Source organism: Xiphophorus couchianus, chromosome 11, assembly GCF_001444195.1.
Source record: "Xiphophorus couchianus chromosome 11, X_couchianus-1.0, whole genome shotgun sequence".
In the NCBI taxonomy this organism is placed as follows: Eukaryota; Metazoa; Chordata; class Actinopteri; order Cyprinodontiformes; family Poeciliidae; genus Xiphophorus; species Xiphophorus couchianus.
The window spans coordinates 28,389,907-28,411,277 of NC_040238.1; the positions used below are offsets into that span (position 1 = coordinate 28,389,907).

The window sequence follows — 21,371 nt, forward strand, 5'->3', positions numbered from 1 at the left end:
CAGAAAAATGCTAAATATCAACACATAAAAGTAAAGATTAGTCACAGTGTTCAGGTAAAACCTATATCCTAATTCCCAAATTCACTTACTGTCATGTAAAACTAAACTAAAATACAAGATCATCTTTCACCTATAGGAAGATTTTTAGGACCTACAAAAATGCCACACAAGTATGTCACTAACAAATTACACCATATTTTAAAGAACACAAAAAAATTACAAGGGGGAAGTAGTCAAACGTTTAAAATACCAAGCTAATGCATCACATCAGCAGTTGGATTCTATCTCTATTCAGACAAAAGATGCAAAGCCTTTTTTACTTCTCAAAAACAGTGGGACAATTTGATCATATATAAACTTTTTTTTTTTTCTTGTACATTACACTGAATCAACACTTACTGACTGCTGTGCATAGCTCTAATGGAAAACAGCAAGAACCAGCATAAAGTAAATCAGCCACAGAAGTACGTCAAGACATCATCTGGTAACTAACATTACCTCCAGAATCCTTTCTAACAGGCTGAGGGCTCATGCCACCTTCACGGATTTGGCAAAGCAGTGGGATAAAAGTGACAAGTTACTATGTAGAGAACCATAATTAAAAGTGATTTTTTTTCCACAACAGGGCTTTATTTAATTGTCCCCACTTAAGTTGAGCTAACTTGACAAAAGTAATAATACTTTATGTCATTCTATTGCAGAAAAGGCTGATGGGGTGGTACCTGAAGGTGGTGGTGGGCGTTGAGGTGGAGCTGGTCTGGCTGGAGGAGCGTTGGGCCGAGGTGGAGGAGGCCGCTTGGGCTCCAGGCCTGTACCTGTGGGAGCACCAGGCTGGAAGTCTACAGGAGGCCCTTGAAGGAAAAGGTGCAGAGTGGCTTGTTGTATTAAATATATTGTGGCAGTTTAACTGCTAAATTAATACGGCATAGAGTCATGTCTGTAACTGCTCAGTTAATTTTACATATTTCTTACAATTTCATGAAACACATCTGTGAAAACACACACAACTAAAAGCTCTACAACAACAAAGCTCTTCAACAAAGGGGTCTTCTCTTAAGACCCCTTTGGTATCAAACTCAACCCACACTCCATAGGAAACAAAACACTAACAAACGCTATGTTCACTGAAAAGATCAGTATGCCATGTGCAGCGTCTGCTCCTAGCCACAGAAGTACGCTGCTCCAAATTATACAAGCTGGCTGTTGAAACCAGAAGTTGTGAAGTTTTCATACAGCAGTTTAAATGCAAACCATGTTCATAACTTTGAAAGAGTAGTCCTGGCATTGCATTTACCTATGAGGACATAAGAGGAGGACAAGGAGTAGAAGAAGTGAGGTAAAAGGAAAAAGCCAATTCTTTAGGTTAATAAAACAACATTACCATAAACAACCTTTCACGCTGCAGATGAGCTGATCAAAGTATTGAGGGTGTTTGATTCTCCAAAGAAAATATTATAGGCCAGTCCTAATCCAGGGTACAGGGGTCTTACGCAGATGTTATATAAAACGTGACGCAATCCTGAAACACCTTATAGAAACACCTTGTGGAATGTGTCCATTTTTTGCCCTATTGTTCAACATTCTGATTTGATCAAAGCAAAATGTACACAGCGCACATCAGCATCACACACCAAAATGTGCCTCACTACTCTAAAACAAACAAGTGGAAACCAACACAGATTGCATTATCACTCATTTAATTACCTGCTGTTTCTCTCCTCTGTGACGTTGGGCTTAAATCTGCTTCCACTTATTACAAACACAATGAAATCACAGTTTACATTCCAGCCGATGGAGACTACTAGCTGTGCAGATGATTTGAGGAACATGACTGTAGTTGACTAATTTATTTATGCTGTGTGATGTCATTACCTTGTGATGGTCGAAGGGGTTGTTGTCCACGACTTGGTCTATTGGGAGCAGCGGGTTCTCCATGAGTAGGAGAGGGACAGGGACTACCGCGTGGGGACGGCAGAGGTGAGGATCCAAGAGAAGAGCCTGCTCCAGGCTGCAGGTGCTGGGGAAGAATGTCTTCCACTTCATCATCCACATCACCTGGAGCCGCAGACAAGAAAGAAGGGTTAAAACATTTCTACAAATCTTAACATAGATAAGTACAATTTGTTGACAACTCCTGACCTTCCATATCATAATCTTCATCACCCACGTCCACGTCTTCAGCAAGCAAGGTTGAACTAGCTGAAGTGGGAATGCTGCCGCAGATCCTTTCCACACTCATTTCCTCCTCCAAACTCTTGATCCACCCTGAACTCCTCAGGCGGATGTCAATCACCTTGTCCAGGACCTGCAATACATACCAGCAAGATGAGCAGAAAAAGGCTGAGGGATTCCTATGAAACTATCCAAAGTATATAATTCCAACAAATTAGAATAGGAGCCAACTTACAGAGGAACCACTGAGAGAGAGTGCAGCCAGAGCAGAGTAACCTTCCAAGAAGGTTACCCACATTTTCTCCTCAACAAACCTGCATGAAAAATTGCACAATTACCGTAATCGAGAATAAGAGGCTGGAGGTGGAACACACCACACACATCTCTGTGGTTGCATGTTAGCCTCACCTGATGAGGATGACTTCTCCAAAATTAGCAAACTTATCAAGCAGCTCATCAATGAGTTCATCACTAAAATAGTCATCAGGCCCTGAGGAGCAGAGGGACACCAAGATGGTGCCATCTGGAGGCCCCTGCAGGGCAATAACATCTTTGTAGACCTGATGTCGTTCCTCAGGGTCCACCTCCAGGATGTCCACATCTATTACTGCTACCACAGGCCTTAAGAGAAATATCACAAAACATGGAAGAGACATGAATTACTGGTATTATTAAACTCTCAGTAATCATCTTGGATTACATAGATATCATGATGGTTACCTGTGATCTGAGGTCTTGAGCTCAGCCCTGCCATAGTACTTTAAAGTCCCAGGGCTCCAGGCCTGTTCTGGATTATCCTCAGCATCTCCAGATGTAGAGGCTGCACCTACAACGTTCATCTCCTCAGCTATAAAACAACCACAGAGTAAAAAAACAACATAAAAACACACAAAAAAAAAAACCAAATGACTAAATGCAATTCTTCCGAACTTTACATATTTGTTTATAAATGCACAAAATAGAAAGGCATAACTGCATTGTTGTTAGTCAAAAGGTTACAAGGTTAAGGTTTAAGATGCCCTGCATCTCACCTGTTCTGTTAAAGTTCCACTTTCTCCTTTTCCAAAGTATGCGGTCAGTCCATGCTGGTGTGCGGCACTTCTCACTTGTGTCATAATCTTCTGAGAAGAGGTCATACTTGTAGGTGGGGGCAAAATCCAGGTTTCCCTCAATGAAACCTCGGAAGATCTGCAAAGATGTATGAAGGTTTGCACTAGGGCTGAAATGATTAATTGGATTAATTGTGATTAATCGATTATTGGCATAACTGTCAATGAATTCAGTAATCGATTAATCGTTAACTGGCATATACAGAGTAAAAAAAAAGGCCATTTGCTGAAAGAAGTACATACTCAGACAGTAATTAAGGCAAAACTTTACAAAACAATTTCAAGTTTTCATTTAAGATAAAATGTAAAATGTGTTAAAATGTTCAAGATGCATAGTATAAACTTCAACTGGTTCAAATTCTCATATTAAGAACATTTGGCTATCCAATTATCAATTTGTTAATCCAAAAAATAAACAGATCAGCCCAACATTGTACTGATGTTAAATCAAGGACAAAGGACTGAGATTTTCACAGGTTAATGCTAGAAATATTTTTGTAGTTGTAGATTCATTCTTTGCTACAAATGGTCAGGTGTACAGTAAAGAAATGCAATGTTATTGTTTTTTAGATAATAAATGAAGTATCTTCTTATTTAAAAATGAAATTGAATTGTTTAATTTTTGCATAATTTAATGCATTTCTCTTTGGTGTTGGAATGAAAAATCTAGAAAATGTGTTCATTTTCCTTTTCAGCCAACTGATCGTCAGGATAATTGATATAATTATTGATTACTAAGTAAGAATACGTTACTGAACCAGTTTGCATAATCCAAAACAACTGCAATAGCTGGTCACAGTTATTTACAAAAATTAGCTTGAGAGAAAAGGATAAACACTTTTAAACTCTTGCAATACGGTGCAAAACCTGCATAGAAAATCTATTCTGAATCAGTCTTAATACACTATCATATAGTGACAAATGATACTAATCCAGTGAAGATGTGTTTTACAAATCATACCATTCCTGTGTTCTTCTGTTCCAACAACTGATCACCAGCTGTTAAAGCATCCCAGTTCTGCTGCTTGATGAGCTCCTTCACTTCCTCGTTGGGCAGGTTGATTCGGTAGTTAAAGTCTCCGCACCAGAACACGTAATCGTGTGAATACAGCAGACGACCCTGCAGCAGAGGATAAATGTTATCTCAAATGCAGTTGAATCAAAATATAATATTTGTGACTAGAACTGCCATTACCATTGGGAAACTGAGTCTGCGAGTGATCTCATTGTAGTCGTCATTCCTCTCTTTAACCTGAGACTGGCCGGCAGCGAAGTGGGAGCAGACGAAGCAGATGCTGGTGGTGTGGAACAGCAGGCGGATGGCGACACCTCCCTTATTACCGGTGGCCCCGCCCATTCCGGTTTTCACTGTATCTACAGCAACATCTCTGTAACATAAAGAATGAAAAACTCAAAAGAGTTTCCTTAAAGTCACAGTCACCAAGTGTTTCTGATCAGAATTGGCACCATTTTTACCTGATGAAGTGTGCATGCTGAGGACGGATAAAAACAAACAGGCACACTCCCACCAGCTGCTCAGAAGCAAGCAGCACATACTTGTGGTCCCTTGAAATGTTTTTTTGGAGCTCAGCAGCCCACAGTTTCTGGTTAGTAGTGCTGAGACAAAGAAGAGAGGAAGAGCGCCAACATTAAAACAAGAAAATCAACTCAATATTATTGTTAAATTTGTAGAAATTTACAAAATACTCAGCCTTGATTTTTAAATATCTGACTTGAGTTGAATTTGCAAGTATACATTGCTCTGCAAATGGTTAAGTACCTTTTAAACTTAGCATATAAGTAGTCTTAGCACCAAGTGTTTGTAGAACCTTTAAATTTTGTAATGTTACAAGAAATGTGCTGTATTTTAAAGAGATGGTATGTGATAGATCACAAAGTAACTGCTGATCTGTTACAGACACACCCCAAAAGACTTGTATATGAGGCTGCAGCAAAAGGTGATTCTACAAATAATTGAGAAGAAAGTAGAACCACCTGCTGCAGACACAGCTACAAAATGTTTCAAGGTGTGTCTAACAGTAACATACTGAAATATGCTTTGTACATTTCAATACATTACAGTTGAAATATATTGAGTCCATTATTAACTAATTGTAGGTTATTGATTGGCAGAATCTTAAACACATACCTGGCACTGACAATGTTCCCAGCATTCAGTTCAACCATTTCTTCAAAGCCAATGGCAAAGATATCTATGGGGTTGGCTTTGCTGTCTGTCAAGAAACAAAAGTAAATTTTTGTCATTCAGTGAATGTGTTTCCTTAACACATTTCTGAACCCTTTAACAGTTAAAGGGTAATGATCTTATAAATAAAGCTTGTGCTAAACACAACGGACATTTACTGAAAACAGATCAGATGTAATCTTTGTCAATTTATTTCAATTTCATCAATTGTCTCTTTGTAATAGTAATAGATTTATCTTAAACTTAACCATTTCTGTACTGACTTATAAACTAAAAAGGAGGGATTGCTTGATTTTCTTACTGGATCACCAATGTCCACTTTCTGATTTAATATCTAGTGTACACACTTCTGTATTTAATAATAACATTCGAACATTTACAGCACCTACTTCAACCAAACAAATAAGATACATACTCAAGGGGCCATTACCAAGAAATGACAGTAGACAAATTAATAGAAACATACCCTGGAACTCGGGATGTCCTGCCTTTTTTGGAGCATCCAGCAGCCAGTCGTTCAGTGTCTGGTTGCGAAATGCAATGCTGCGAAACTGCTTGCCCCCGTTGACGTTCCACGTGCCGACACAGACCCGAATTTGCTTGGGCTTTGTGTATTTATGGTGACTCTGACACATTCCTAGCAACACTCTTGGAGAGGCTGCAAAGGAAAGAACGCCAAAACATGGGAACGTGCACGTTAGAAAGGAGGTTTGGGTGGAAGATGAAACAAAGAAGGGGAAAATATTGGTGAAGAAAGGGATTATATTCAAAAAACAACAGAGGAAATTCACTAGAATGTTTAAAAACAAAGGTTATGGGAGAATGCCTTTAGTTGTGACCACTTCACTGAAAACATTCACAATGTAAACCTTGGTAGTGGTTTATAGCTGTCAGTAAATACCTACTGAAAACATATGCTGAAACATCACTGCAAAAAAATATATTTAGTCCATTTTAGTTTAATCATTGCTATAATGATCTAAAAACAGACAGTGGAATAAACCACAACCAATAGTGCAAAAAAAAAAAATAATAATAATTTTTAAAAAAAGACAAAACAACTATATGACAGGATAGGAAAACATAACTATCTGTTGCTTGCAGTCTATCGGTTACTATACCTGATTGTAAGACAGGCTCAGTGACTAAGATTGTTTGCAAATGGGAGAGAAGGAAGAAAGTTGTAGGTTAGCATCTCGTCAACAGATAATAGCCAGTAAATATTAAATCAGCCGAGTCAGGGCTCCCTTCAAGATTCACAAGGTTTCTTTAGTGCTGCTGAGAAGCCTATGTCTCCACAACAACCATTAAACATTGTCTTCATAACAATTAGTTGGTATAAAAAATAAATAAATCAGGTCAACAATGGTTTAAAATACATGACCCAAACAATGCAGAAATTACTCACTGCACAGAAAAACAACTGAGTTTGAAAAGAGGAATTGTGCAGAGAGGAATTTTTAAGAATCCCTGGCTCTAATCCAACCATTTGAATTGTTATAAGGTATGACTAAGTGTTGTGCTACTGACAAAAGAGGGACATTCAAAACATTAACAGCTGGGATGCCAATAAGTGTTGCACCAGTGACAATGCCAGATTTTTTCATCACTGAATCAATGTCCTCAAGTGAAAGTATTTGTGAGATTATTTAACAGTAATCAAGACGAATTTATTTTAAGGCTTTTTATAAAGATAGCCAGATGAGCCAACAAATGTGGAGGGTGATATAAGAAAAAGTTAAAAGAAGGGGATAATAATTACATTGTATTCTTTCATTGCATTGTTTTTTGTGTCTAACATTGCTTAAAATGTTGTTTTTTATGTTAGAAAAGTTTAAGCAAAGTGCAGCTCATTGTTTCCACAAATGTTCCACCAAATAATAAGGCACTTAAATCATGTTGTAGAAAATTACCGTAAAGACTGGAAGTGGTGAGCAAGGCTCGAGCTTTGTCTGCTAAATCACTGTTAAGCGTGGATCCCAGCCTCAAGATGTCTATCGCCTCCTGCTTAGAGCTGTCGAAGAAGTTGTTCTGGATGGTCCGTGTCACAGAGCGAGCTCCATCTTTGAGCTTTCCAGCCTACAAGACAAGAATATACATAAATATATTTAGCATCCAACCAGTTAGAAAGGCACACATAACAAGTATTGGTCAAAAATTTACATTTTTCATCACTGCAGGATGGAAAAAAAAAGGACAAGGAGGAATATTCTAGAGAGATCTGTCAGATTTGAAGCTCACAGTGGTGTTTTTCAATTATCTTCTGGACAAGTTTGAGATTTCATTAATGACCACTAGGTGGCAATCTGGACAGATTTCTCTAAATTCCAAGAAAGATTTTGCATTTTAATGGAAGAAATAAGTATAAGTGTAATTGCTACAAGTAAAAGAAATTAAAGTAGCTGTTTCCCCTCTTTGTTTCTCCTATTTTATAATTTCTGCTCACAGTGAGATTCCAGGAAAGTTTAATGAGAGCATATATTTTTAGAAGGATAATCAAAGGGAAGTAAAGAAGATCTGTCACCTATCCCAAACTCCATTCTCATGTATATGAAGCCATCAGACAATGATATATACAGGACACCAGAAACAGGCCCATAGCTTAAAACCAACATCCACCATCCTAATAACTTACCGCACAGATGGAGAGGTCCACAGGTTAGCCAAAAGACATAATGCACATAATTAAAGAAGGGTACAATTTCTACACAGACGATTAAATATTCATGCAACTGTTGTAATGCAATCATTACCTTGCATTCTTACAGAAAATTACAGTTTATGAATTAGTGTCTAAGAGGTGATGGCTGAATATATTTAAAGCAATAAAGAAATCATTGATATCCTAATTGTGCTCATGCAAGACAGTCAATTCATTGTTTGGAATCTAAACTTTAGCTGGATAAAGAGCCATGGGTTCAATATAAAGCCCTAGTCCAGGAGGGTATAAAAGCTAAAAAATAAGATAAATTGATATTTCTTTTTACTTTTTATGTGTGTGCATTTATCAGATGTATTCAGACTTGAAAATGGTACAATATTTTTTTAAATGAGTCTTCAGAATTTTTAAAATGGTGTTAAAATCCTGGATAACATCATTTACAGTCACATGTTATTAGCCTGCAAAAACTACTTGGGTGGTGTCGTGGACGACCACGACAGTGGTAATGCTACATCACACATTGGAGCAGAATCTATGGGAGTGGATTACCTTTGGACTCCATAAAACACAGTGTTGCTAACCTGCATTATAAACTACCTAAACAATTGAAAACTTCTCGTTATTCCCAAGTATGAAATTGTTTTGCTACATACCTTGGCCTTCCCATCCAGGGCTCCAGTTCCTGCATAAATCTTACTGACGGAGTCCCCATTAGCAGACCACATGGTCCTGAAAACCTCCTGGAACCGGGCCACCAGCTGTGGTTTCTCTGTCAGACCCATTTGTTCTAACTGTCTGGGCAGCATCTGAATGGAAGGAGGCAAAGGGAATTTGAATAAAAGACAAATCTATAAAATCTTTCAACTTCAGGCATTAATGTACGCCAAGCTGGACTCAAACCTCAAGTGCAAAGAAGGCTTGAACACTGTTGGTTCTATCCAAACAGTCCAGGCAGTTACTCCTGATGGTCCCTCCCTGAGTCCTGAAAAAAAATCTGATTTATACAACTGCAAAATGCAATAATTTAACATTTGATGGAACCCGACTTATCATTATTGTAGTTCCGTTCATTTCTTTTAACTTGCAAGTCATTAGAGAATAAATGTCTAATGCTATAGATTTCAACTTCTATATTAAATGCCTCCCAATCAAACCTGTGATACTTAATTTCCCACTTTCATAACTGGAAAAACCTGAAGTACTTACAGAATGCCTGTATTAACACAAAGATTAAATTGAGCATCGGTGAAGTCTATATACTGATTAGGTGCTTTCTGATGGCAATTGTTTACTAGGCTGTATCAGAGTAAAGAGGGCTAATGAAAAATGTGCATTTTTCATTCCAAAATAAATTCAAAAAGTCAAGAAAATATGTATTATGTTCCTTCAGAGATATGCACCACTTTACTTTGTTTACCAAATGAAGTTGAACATTGTCTTTGTACTACGACTGGAAAGCGTTCAAGTACTTTTGGAAAGCTCTGGAAAATGTGTTTTTGACAGTTTTACTGAAGACCCATTGAGATTATTGATCACTTAAATAACGAATGTTTCAGTTGCTGGATAACACAGCAATGACATCCATGGACCATGAGCTCAGAGGTGCCCTCTAATGGATGGTCTGCAAACAACTGGGTAGAGTCAAGTAACAGTGTTGCCAAAGAAGGATTAATTAGTAAATAGTATGCTCCAACAAGATGATGACTATGTCTATTAAATAATATTAGTTGTAACAATTTGAGTCAAATTATTCAAAAGAATAAAAGGTTAAGGGTGACTGGGCAAAGAGACATGAGGAGATATACCAAAAAAGGGTGGACATAATATTAAAGAGCAGATGTGACAGGCAAAGCTAAGTTGTGCAACCTTTAAGAAACCATCAAAGAATTTCAAAAGAAGGGTTTTGTAAACTCAGAGCTCCAAAGAGGGAAACCTAAATTTTTTTTAGATGCAACAGAGACAACTAACAAGATGGGGAATGTGTGTGCATGTCAATTGCTGTTGTAAAAATACCTGTTATACTGGTACTTCAACTGTAAGAAACAAAGCAGAAAGAGATATACAAATCTGTACAATAAGGAAGAACTTTCTTACCTTACAATGCCTTTTTCCCCGGAGTAATAGAAGAACCCACACTCGTCTATGAATTTACTCAGCTGTGGTTTCAGAACACTGCTGAGTTTATCAGTCTTGCCACCCCGCACATTTTGATGATAGTCAAAGTTAACCATTCTCACTGCTGTGGCATGTTCTGAAGCCTTCAGGTGACTCTGAAGGGGAGAAAATGGAAGAGAAGATATTTGTTAATATTTAAATATAATCCAAAGATGTATAATGTGCAGTTGTGTGGCCTGTAAACACGCAGCAGTTTCCATTCATTATGCAAACTTTGTTTTTTTTGATCCACAGGAAAGCTTGTACTTTTCTGCAGAAAAGTTCAAGCTTACAGTACAAGTACAAGGAAAAGTACACACATACTTAATTGTGTGTTTTATAAAAAGGCTCAAGCTCATTTCAAGCTTGTAATACTGTCACATTTTCTTATTTTGAAAATGTCGAAGATCTTAAAGTTTTTTAAACTTTAACTTTTCCCTTTGCTAACTGACTGTGCAAAAACCGAGCAGGAAGTGACACATTCTGTATTGAGCAAAATCCTCCGCTCTGCAGAGGCAAAAACAACTCAATATTTTGCAAGCTTACACAAAGCAATGTGCAGTAATAAGGCCTCTTGCGGCACATCTTCAACTGTTTCACTGAAATCCTGTGTTGTTGTCTGCATTAGATAAAAATCATTTAGTAAAAAAAAAAACAAGGCAGTGAAATCTCACCTGAAATGCTTTGCTGAGCATATGTTCCCCTTCTTTGCTTCCAAGCAAGTTGATGATCACCTGCTTTCCATATAAACTTCGCAGTGCAGTGAAGTGTCTGCAAAACAGATTCAGGCATATAGTGCATTTATCAAGTACAAGTCGTTACTAGTTTGATAGCAATAATCATAACTACCTTTAAGTAAATGCACTGTAGCAAGGTTTAAGGTTAGTTTGAACATGACAACAGAAAAACATTGAATAATACCAGTAAATATAATTACATTTAAAACTACATACATTATAACTGTTCAAAGAGCTATCAGATCAAGACATTAACATTTTTCAGTGTGTGACTTGCTAGTCAAGGAAGCAGCTATATTCTGCATCACTGAGGTGTTAAAATGGCAGAGTGACCCAAAATGATGCAATAAACAAAGTAAAAGGAGCAGAAAGAAACATTTGTTAACATATGCATCACAAAAACAGAAGATTGGAAGTTGCCCATATTTCTCATTACTTAATCTGTAATTAATGGCAGTATGCATATGCTAGCCTTGTAGAATCAAATAAGTTGTGGAAAAATGCAGTACAAATGTAGCCATATAGTAAAAAGAATAAATTTGAAATATGCTACTATGAGAACTGCAATAAGGGGACAAATTGGGTACAAAAAGCAGAGGAGGTTTGATTTAACGTTTGTTTTTAATACATTTCTATTAACATGATAGCAATACTGGAAGTCCATCCAGCAGAGACCAAAATATGTGCAAAGTAAAATGATCAACAGTTGTCCTCCTAACTTTCTAACTAAAGGCTGTCGTGAATTGAATGGACATAGGAACAGCTACAAAAGTGGCTGCTGTGGATTGATAAGGAAGGTTCCAGTACTATTTGGGTGTGGTACATATTCTAAATCAGAAAGACATGGTTCACACCCCAGTCACAAAACAACCGAAGTATAAGTAATAAGTGCATTTATCAACATCATATCTCTAAAGTATACTGGAAAGGACAAGAATACCTGGTCATTTAAAGTCAGAAAATGAGTCTTTTTTTATGTAGAGATAATATTTAAAGCAAAAAGTTCTTTAATTTGGATAAAATCTTTGAAGGTATTATAGATTCAAATAAAACATTGACAAATGATAATATAACTAGGGTAAAATCGATGAGAACTTAAGAGGAGCTGAAGCTGTCTTTAGCGATTCTGCATGTTTCAGATGGTTATATTTACAAATATTTAGCAAACTTTTAAAATAACATTTCCTTTCAAATTTAAAGACCTACATGAAAACACAAAAACTTCAGTAATTTAATTATTTCACATAAGTTACTTAGATTAAACTGTGCTTTTTTAAATTTATCTTGGTCATTTCTAGCTCTGTTATGAGAGTTATTTGTGTTAGCAAGTTTCTTAACTTTGCCTTTTATGCGGCAACATAATACAATATTTACCTGAACTGTTATTGATATAAAGTTAAAGCCAACTACTGAAATATGTTTCTCAAGACAAATTTAGTTAACTCTTCTAAAGGAGCTAGTAATGGTAAGGTAACAAAAATGTTTTTTATTTCAATTCACTAAGCTACAATAAACCCACAGATTTGTTTGTGAGAAAGGCTGAACGTTAAGCAATAGGCTCCTGCTCTGCATCTATTGTAGCATTGTAATTCCTAGGCCTGAAGTTCAGCACACATTGCATGATAGTTGTCAGCACTTGTCTCAAAACAAAAAAATCTAATTGTATGGAAAAAGTATACATTTAGAATAGAATAGAATTACTTTATTCATCCCAGCAGGGAAATTATTTCGCAGTTACAGCAGCATAGAGACAAGACACACAACATCCACCACTGAGTAGCAATGTAGACAAGATAAAATAAGAATAAAATATAACATGCTGTCAATATAAAATCAGCTTAGAGCAGTAAGCTGCTCTAAGCTTACTGCTTACTCTAGAAAAGTAATGGGGGTACTAATTTAAGACACAATTAAAGGACATTTAAAAAAATGTGACGGAAAACCCTGCAGGGTTTCTGCAAAGACGTGCAGAAACCATGTCTTTGACATATCCACTGAGGGCCGGAAAGGTGAAAAAATGTCTATTAGCTAAAAGATATAGTTGAAAATGAGGGATATGTGGTAACAACTGAGCTGTTCAAGTTGAAAAAAAGTGTAACGATTAATGCCAAAAATTATGGATCATAATTTGTTTCCAAATGTGATTTGTATCTTGGAGTTGCCTGGAAACGAAAATGGAACTTTGTAAATCCAGCAATTTTGGGCCAATGGATTAAAACTGTTGAGGGGATTTATTTAATGAAGAAACTGAAAACAATTTCAGAAATGGAACTCTTCCAAATGCAAATGTTACTCTGTCACTTGAAGGCAGAGCAGTATATATAGGGACAAATACTAGACTGAATCAAAAGCATCTCCCATGATGTTTGACAATGTTCATTTTACATCAAAAATACTGTATATTTGGTAGGACATTGTTGATGAAGAGCTATTAGTGTGTCCTTGATGCTCCCAGTAACAATATTAGTGTTTCAGTCTTAATCCTATCCTACTTTCAAGCCTTTGCTACTCTTAACTAGGAGACAGAGATTTTCAGAAGGTTATCAATCAGCTGGAATCTAGTACAGCAGAAGAGAAGAAGTGCAACTGAAGTCGCTCATAAAAGATCCACTGAACCTTTCAATTACCTTTCAAAAGCTGGTGCATTTGCCTCAAATCCCCTTGAGAGTTTGACACGATGGGACCCCACCTGCAAAGACACAACCCACAGTGTCCTATTTTGGTAAAGTAAAAAATAATTTAAAAAAAGCAAAAAAAAAAAGATAGAGTACACATTGTGTGGATGCCCAGAAAACCTGAGAAAGTGAAACAGACATTTGTGCACTTGAAATAGACAGACGAGGCCTTGATTCGTTTTAAAACGGAGAGAGAATGGAGTGGGACAAGAGCAACACAGTGACAGAATGGAGGAAATTTGTTCACGCAGACAAAGACACTGAGCAACAGAGGAATCTCGTCATCTCTCCAACACCTTTCTTCCCCAGATTTCAACTCTGTTGTTCCACCAATAAATCTAATACATGCTTTGGCACAGAATCAGGGAAGTAAACTTGGATACGCATGACTACTCCCACTCAGGCTTAGTGAGAAATGAATAAATCTAACACTCTGGCCGCAACAAGGAAGTCTGTTCCTCATTGTCATGTTGATGTTCCCTTTTAAAAATATTTGCCAACAGAAAAGCATTTCCTACTTTTACTTGACTTCTGTTTGTGATCAACGTGTAGGGTGATGGCTAGAGAGAGTTTTTACTGTTTGCTCCGTTTTATGGTTTGCTTGCATAGACCTGTTTTTGACAGAGCCTGCATAAACTATACTGGGGGTAAACTGTACCGCGGCCATTGTGACTTCTTTTCATTCTGCTCAGTCATGCAGGTCCAACCTTTGCATTTTTAATAACTTCTTGAGATGACATCTGAAGCTACTCAGGTTGCAGTGGAACAGCTTAGACTAAAACATAGTCAGTGTGTGCCAGAACATCGTAGTAGACTGGTCAAGAACAATAAAATCAACATTTTCAAGTATTAAATATATACATGATCTAAAAACTTTTTGGTATCTAAATAAAAAAAGATTCTCTGATTTTTATTATAGTCGAAGGACATATGAATCTTTCACAGTATGAGTCATTTCGCTTCAGAGAATAGATACAGGTGCAGCTCAGTAAATTACAAAATAATTAAACATTTTCATTTCATAGTATGAAGATTTATTGCAAATAGGATGATATTGAGAATCTTAAAAAATGAATATTCCATAAAAAGTATTTTCAAAAACTGGAAAAGTTCTGTTATAGCCAACACAATGATGGGAAAGACTTTACCGTTACCCACAGACAGGTACCCTGTACATACTGTAGATGTCAAACTGCAAAATGTTAACACCCTTTAACTGTCATGAGGACAACAGAGTCCTTATGAACCGTTTTGGGGGTGACAGTTAAGGAGTTTTAAAGATGTTGACTGTTCACAAAGTGCAGTATCCATCCATATTAGTAGAAAGTTGAGTGGAAGGAAAAATTGTTGTAGAAAAAGGGATACCTGCAGCATTTTTTTTTTGTCCAGAAAAATAAGAAAGAACATGAGTACTTCTAAACTGTGGCTGATTGACCAGCAAAACTGACCTAAACCAAAAGATAAAAGGCATGAGATCTAACACTGCAGATGAACTAAAGGTCATTATTAAAGGTGTTCGGGCTTTCTTAACAACTTAGCAGCACCACAAGCTCATTGTCTTTAACACTATGTGGCATTGATGCAATAATTCAAGCAACAGGAGCCTTTCACTAAGCCACCATTGCTAGGTTAAAATCCACGTTTCATAATCTATAATCCAGGATCATCCAAAACTGAAATAAATGCTTAAATATACTTTTTCACAATGTTCTAATTTACTCAGATGCACCTGTAAATAGCTCTTTTCAAAAATGGGGAAATAAAACAATAAATGACTTTCAATTTCTACCACTGACTATCTCTCACAGCAGGTGTTCTTTGTATTGCTCTTGTGCTAATTATATATAGGCTCATTTGCATTTTTTAAATTATTCTAGGGGTACACATATTTGGAGAAAACTTCTCTTTTAAATGCAACTAACATAACACATCCTGCTCAGGAAGTATTTGAGAATATGGAGAGGAGAGCCTACAAGCCACAACTGGTAGAAGGGAACTGAGAGCTAAAAAAGGTGCGTCAAAGCAGGAGAACTACACTTGCGTCTGAAAACAACCCCAAGCCCACTAATCTGTGTTTTGAGAAAACTAAAGACCTACTGGCCTGAATAGATGGCTAATATGCTCTTGGCGTCATGTAGGTCTTTAGGAGATTATTGTTGTTAGAGGTTAACATGTATCCAGCTGCTTTGGGAATATTAGAGTAAATCAAACAAAGTGGTTAGGGGATGTTTTCAGATCAGGCTCTCTCACCTGACCCAAGAAGTCTGGGAGCTGAGGAAAACAGAAAAAAGGCCCTTTACCAACCACTATTACTATCATTAACCTCCCCCACATCCTATCTAAATTACCAGTCTGTGCAATGTCAGAACAGGAGCAGGCAAACTCAAGTGATGTTGTGTCAGCTGTGAGCACACAATGGGAATATCAGATGTAATCAAAATGGATTTTCCTGGATAGGTGCAGGGTAGTCTAAAAATTTATAATGTAATTTCTCATTTTGTTTTACACCCATGAAGTCTGGCAATGCACAGAGGATTAATTTATCTGTAGTAATACAGCAGCAAGAAGAGCAGCAGAGCTCCCAACCCCCACCCACCACCCCCAAAAATTAAAATAAATAGAGATGGGAGGAAAAAAAACAAAACAAAAAAACAAAAGGAAAAGGTTATACCAGGTGGGGGTTTTCATCCAGTCCATTAGGGTGTCGATTCTCATTGAGGTGCAACAAAACACCCTTAATGGACTTTTTCTGAATAAAGCGACAAAAAGGGGTTAAAACTGGTATGAAAAATCTACTGTGAAAACAAGATTAGTTTTATTTTCCTTTTATGTTGTAATAACAGACTGGTGCTTGTCATTTTGCTCCCTTCACCATAAAATTAAGCTTTAGTTTTGTTTGCTTCATGGCAGATGTCATTAGGTATGAAATTAAGCTTTGAGTCCATTCTTACCTGTCAGAGATATTGTTTCAGCTTTAACAGCCTATAATTTAAAAAAGTTCTCTATATTCTATAATTACTCCACTATAAGGAAAATTTTGTTTTATAGGTTCATTAAATAATCTCAACCCACAGAGACTCCCTCAGTTATATTGGATTGATCTGGGTGTTATAATGTGTCAAATATCTTAAGAGTGAAGAGGCCCAAACTGGGGTCAGAAGAAATTAGATGAAATAGAAAAGCTTTTTTAAAAATGAACAAAATTAAATTACATAATGTTATCTCTTCAAAACGCATTAAATTATTCAATTACAAAGGATGACAAACTGGTATGCAATCATTTAAGTTAACGGCTATGAAAAGGTTAGATAGCATATGAAGTGGAAGAAGAAAGGTATGAAGTTGCAAAGAGGAGGTACGAAGAGGCCAACTAACCAATCAACATACCAAACATACACTGTCACAGTAAACAATCCTAACTGAGTCCTACCTATGACTTAAGCATCCATAAAATGGAGAAAACTTCAACCATCAAAATGTTTTATAATTTTAATAAATGCCTTACTTTACATTAATATTTCAGCACTTGATACCATCAGTACCTGGATTCCTGGCTGTTCCCAGAAAAGAGGAATGGACCCTCGGATCTGGATGAATGATGAGACTTTATCATCTAGGAAGATAACCTTTGAAGGAAAGAAAAAGAGAGAAATCCTTAGACTTTTTATGAATAAATGTAATTACATGATTAAAACCACTTAGAAAATAATTAAACATACATTTTAAGAATGTTTTGAAACCGGAATGAATAGTAGTCGAAGAAGTCAGTCGATAAGCTTACTTATTTATTTATTTATAAAAAAGAATACCTGAATTTAATTTAAATTTAATATTATCAATAATATTTATTGACTGACTCAATAAGAGCTGTGGGCAAAGACTGCATTACTAGGGGCTTCATCCAGTCTATCCAAAGTTTCAAATTGAAAATAAAACAAACAGCAGTCGTTGCAAAAAAAAAAAAGGAAAAACAAAATGCTCTTTAACATAAGCTAAAAGGTACAAAGGAAAACTACTGACAAAAATAGATTTAAATCATTCTGAAATTGTTAAATGTTTTGCCTTCCATCTGTGTGATAACTTAAGAAAAGACGAAACTTGTAGACTGAAGTCGTGACTAACCTGTTCAGTCTCCACAAAGTTGGCCACCTGTCCGTCATCGTTTGTTCCTCGCACATTAAATCTCGTGCCGGCTCGCTCCGAGCTGAGGCGAGAAAAGATGCAAGCCTTGGCCTGTTTGTGGCCGGCATAGATGGTCCTGATCTCTACGCCGCCACACATCAGCCTCAGCAGCCAGTCATCACAGTTTACTCCATAGTGTTTAAGGTGCAAGTGCAGAGACTGGTTCCTGTTTGGTTATAAAGAGGGAAGATGACTAATTTAAAAAAAGCAAAAACGGATCACAATCTTTGAAAAAAACAAAAAACAAAACAAAATAAAAACAAATGCACGCCTAAAGGCTATTCTATAAACTTAAAACAGAGAAATGTTCACATCTCTACCAAAAGAAGCGGTTGTCTGTAGTATCTTCCAGGATCCTGCGATGCGCACTGAGACTTAGATCCATGCTGATTCCAGTAGCAGACCAGGCAAAGTAGAAGTGTCCCGAGTTCAGGACCTTGCGCACCTCGGAAATCCGGTCCTCATCACCTGGATCGTTCTTCAGCGATATAAAGTCTGTCTGCGTGACCCTGAAGACCTCTGAATCCTGCACCTTCCCCACAGAGCTGCATCCTGTCACAACCACGAGACTGTGGAGCATGGAGTCCCCTGCAAAATTGAGGGATCAAAAGTACAAGAAATAGTTAACTGAACTTTGATGCCATTACTGCTTAACAGGAATTCAGCAGCCAGTCTAATCTCAGCCATCAAGAAGACTGAGCTTTAATCTTTAACGCTGCTAGTTCCTTGTGATAACAACAGCCTTCAAGGTCAGATGAAGAACGGAAGAAAGCAGCTTATGACTAAGGAGCAACCATGCCACGAACCAAAGAAGCATCATGGCTGCCTGGAACCATTTAGGGGACAATCATTTTCTGTTTTCCTACCCAGGTTTAGCCGGAGAACACCAAGGATTCCATATGCATCAAAGATCCTGGTATAAGTACTTTTAATGGCATCCTTTTCCGCCGCCGCTAAAAGAAACAAAATGGGTGAGAAGAAAACACTATTAAAGCCTGTTCAAATATATCCTTTGTAGTTGACAGTGTTTCCAAAGCCAGATGTTCTAGGATGAATCGCTTGAGTCATACTTCCATTGAAATGCCATTGCTTGAAAGTGCAGTCTAAAGATAGTGTCAATCATATCTTAATCAAAAACAGATGGCTTACACAAAACGGCAACAGCTCCTGATTCAAACATGAGGCATTCTTCCCTCGCCCTCGTTTCCACTATGACACTGTAAGGTGGTGGATCCAGCTTGTGGTAAATACGGTATCCTTTGCTGAAGGCCATAGCTGATCCTAGATGAAAAAAATCCTATCTTATTACCTGGAAATAAAGGGAAGAAATAAGAATCAGAGATCATGAGACATAAAAATTCATTTACTTAAAGATTTTTGTTGAATAACTTGAACTGTATGATCTTTATTTAGCGTAAACACAGAAAATACTTAAATAAAAAAAATCATTATTTATACATCAAAGCATATGTACCTAAACTTTCTTAATTTTTTTTTACTAATTTAGAAAAGTTCATCATGATGTTAATTAATTTACTTACAAACTGAAGAGGATGGGAAGCTCTTACTTTTGATGCATTTAACCAAAAGAAAAAAACTCTGTCTTTTAGTGGTTGATTTTGATCTCAATTCAGTTGAATGGTGCATCTCTAAATACATAAATATACCCACTGCAATACCTATTTAGCACCAAGCTTGACACACTTTGAGGTTCAAAACTGCCATAATTCAGCAAAGTGTCAGAGACACGTGAAGATTTTGGGTCATATTGGCATGATAGCAACGCAGAATGCAGCAGATGTTTCAGCTGCACATCTGTGATGCAATTCTTCCATTACAATGTTTCCTAAAGTTGGTCCACTGGATTGAGATCTGGCATCTGTGAAAGATTGTCATGTTCAGAGAACCAGCTGATTTGAGCTATGTGATTTAAGCTGTGTGACAGGGTGTGTTATTCTGCAGGAAACAGCCATCAGAAGGTAGATAGGCTACCATCATAAAGGAACAGACAAGGCCAAGAACAACACTGAGAAAGATTGTGTGTATGATCAATTGTTTGACACAGTTTAATGTTTACATTTAAGAAAATTGGTGGATTTGTTCAAGGTTGTGCCAATCGCTGCTCAGCTGGACCGTGGCACTGTGATTCAAGGCTAAAGGACATCAGATAGCCAAACTCATTTGAAACCGATAAGACTATAATGCCGCCTGCACAATATAAAGTTGGAGATTTGAATAATATCTTAGCAAATGGACCTCTGATCTTATCACATTTTTTTACTCTGATTCTGAATAGGAAAATAAATCTTTTAAAGACTGAGACAATGAAGGCCACTGCACATGGGTGAGCAGAGCAGTAGTCTTCCATCTCAAGAGTATGGCAAGCCTGAACAGAAAAAAACCAAAACACAACATTGCATTCTTTACATAATACCATTATCTAGCTTATCCGTTTTAGCAAGTAGAAAGTTATGGGTAAATCTACATTTTAACACCAACTTCTAGTTGTTTACAGCTTGCTACAGAAAGGATCAATACGCCCACCATTTGTCTCTTAAAATCTAAGGCTACCCTATAGACATTAAAACAGTGACAGTTTATTGTATTTCGAAACGTTTCCCTTAAACTCCAAATAAGGAAAACTTGCCAAACAATTACAGGAACAAGAAGGAAAGTTAGGCTGCAAAGTCATCCGTATTGGCTGCGATCAGTGAGGGCACTGGGATGACAAACTAATATTTATTTTAAAAAACTCGCTGCAGGATAACAGTAATAGAGGGAGATGGTGAAAGTTAAAGGCCGGGGAAGTGGCAGATCATCTTCCCCGACTGATAGTCACGACTTCAAAACGCAGCAGCAGCATACGAAGCAACCGCTAACCTACCAGCTAGCACACAATGCTACATTTTTATGCAATGCAAAGCCATCAAATGAAGCAGGTGAATTACTCGTATGTGCAGAAAGTATTTTGTTATCCTTCACACGCCTAAAGCTAGCTGGCAACGTTAGCCAACTTAGCCAGATAAAATCACAGAGACGGCTAAGATTCGCTAGGTTTCTTTATTTTGATGGTGGCACTACCTGCGCGTCCTGAGATGATTAACTACTAGCTACTATCGCATTTCTTATCTATTCCCGCTCATGTAAAACACACACGCTTGCATACATTTCTAAATGTAGGTTTTATGTAGTACCTATCTGGTTTAATTAAAAATATACAGAATAAATGTACTATGTAGCCTGTCTTACCGTCTCCCCGCCGGGTCGCTGCACCGCTGTCACAACAAAAATCCTTCCCGGTGTGTTGGCGGAGTGGTACATTCGGACGTAAAGTAAAGCACACCCTGCCTCACGTTACCGTAATACTTCTAAAACCATATATGACGGAAGTGCCTTTATTGCAACAAAACTTGAAGTACTTGCCTTTAAAACCCAGTTAACGTTACTGATAACAACTGTAACACGCACACATGT

At 37.3% G+C, this 21,371-nt stretch overlaps 1 protein-coding gene across 6 annotated transcripts in view; it reads right to left on the reverse strand.

Moving 5' to 3' along the window:
- Positions 1-21,330, reverse strand: part of synj1 (synaptojanin 1) — a 30,412-nt gene extending 9,082 nt beyond the window's left edge. The window contains exons 1-26 of one of the 6 annotated variants that reach the window (XM_028031258.1): positions 21,147-21,330; positions 19,047-19,206; positions 18,764-18,850; positions 18,218-18,485; positions 17,838-18,063; positions 17,258-17,341; positions 16,387-16,464; positions 13,668-13,729; positions 10,978-11,074; positions 10,244-10,419; positions 9,050-9,131; positions 8,803-8,955; positions 7,401-7,566; positions 6,609-6,632; positions 5,954-6,145; positions 5,431-5,515; positions 4,758-4,898; positions 4,477-4,669; positions 4,243-4,401; positions 3,204-3,360; positions 2,893-3,019; positions 2,581-2,793; positions 2,408-2,486; positions 2,140-2,305; positions 1,873-2,055; positions 723-851 (exon numbers count right to left, since the gene is read on the reverse strand). In XM_028031258.1, coding sequence (XP_027887059.1) covers positions 723-851; positions 1,873-2,055; positions 2,140-2,305; positions 2,408-2,486; positions 2,581-2,793; positions 2,893-3,019; positions 3,204-3,360; positions 4,243-4,401; positions 4,477-4,669; positions 4,758-4,898; positions 5,431-5,515; positions 5,954-6,145; positions 6,609-6,632; positions 7,401-7,566; positions 8,803-8,955; positions 9,050-9,131; positions 10,244-10,419; positions 10,978-11,074; positions 13,668-13,729; positions 16,387-16,464; positions 17,258-17,341; positions 17,838-18,063; positions 18,218-18,485; positions 18,764-18,850; positions 19,047-19,170 — 3,451 coding nt within the window. In that variant the 5' untranslated portion in view covers positions 19,171-19,206; positions 21,147-21,330. The remainder of the gene's footprint in view (positions 1-722; positions 852-1,872; positions 2,056-2,139; positions 2,306-2,407; positions 2,487-2,580; positions 2,794-2,892; positions 3,020-3,203; positions 3,361-4,242; positions 4,402-4,476; positions 4,670-4,757; positions 4,899-5,430; positions 5,516-5,953; positions 6,146-6,608; positions 6,633-7,400; positions 7,567-8,802; positions 8,956-9,049; positions 9,132-10,243; positions 10,420-10,977; positions 11,075-13,667; positions 13,730-16,386; positions 16,465-17,257; positions 17,342-17,837; positions 18,064-18,217; positions 18,486-18,763; positions 18,851-19,046; positions 19,207-21,146) is intronic. The other 5 variants (XM_028031261.1, XM_028031259.1, XM_028031260.1 and 2 more) reach the window with 5 other exon arrangements.
- Between the last annotated feature and the right edge of the window lie 41 nt (positions 21,331-21,371).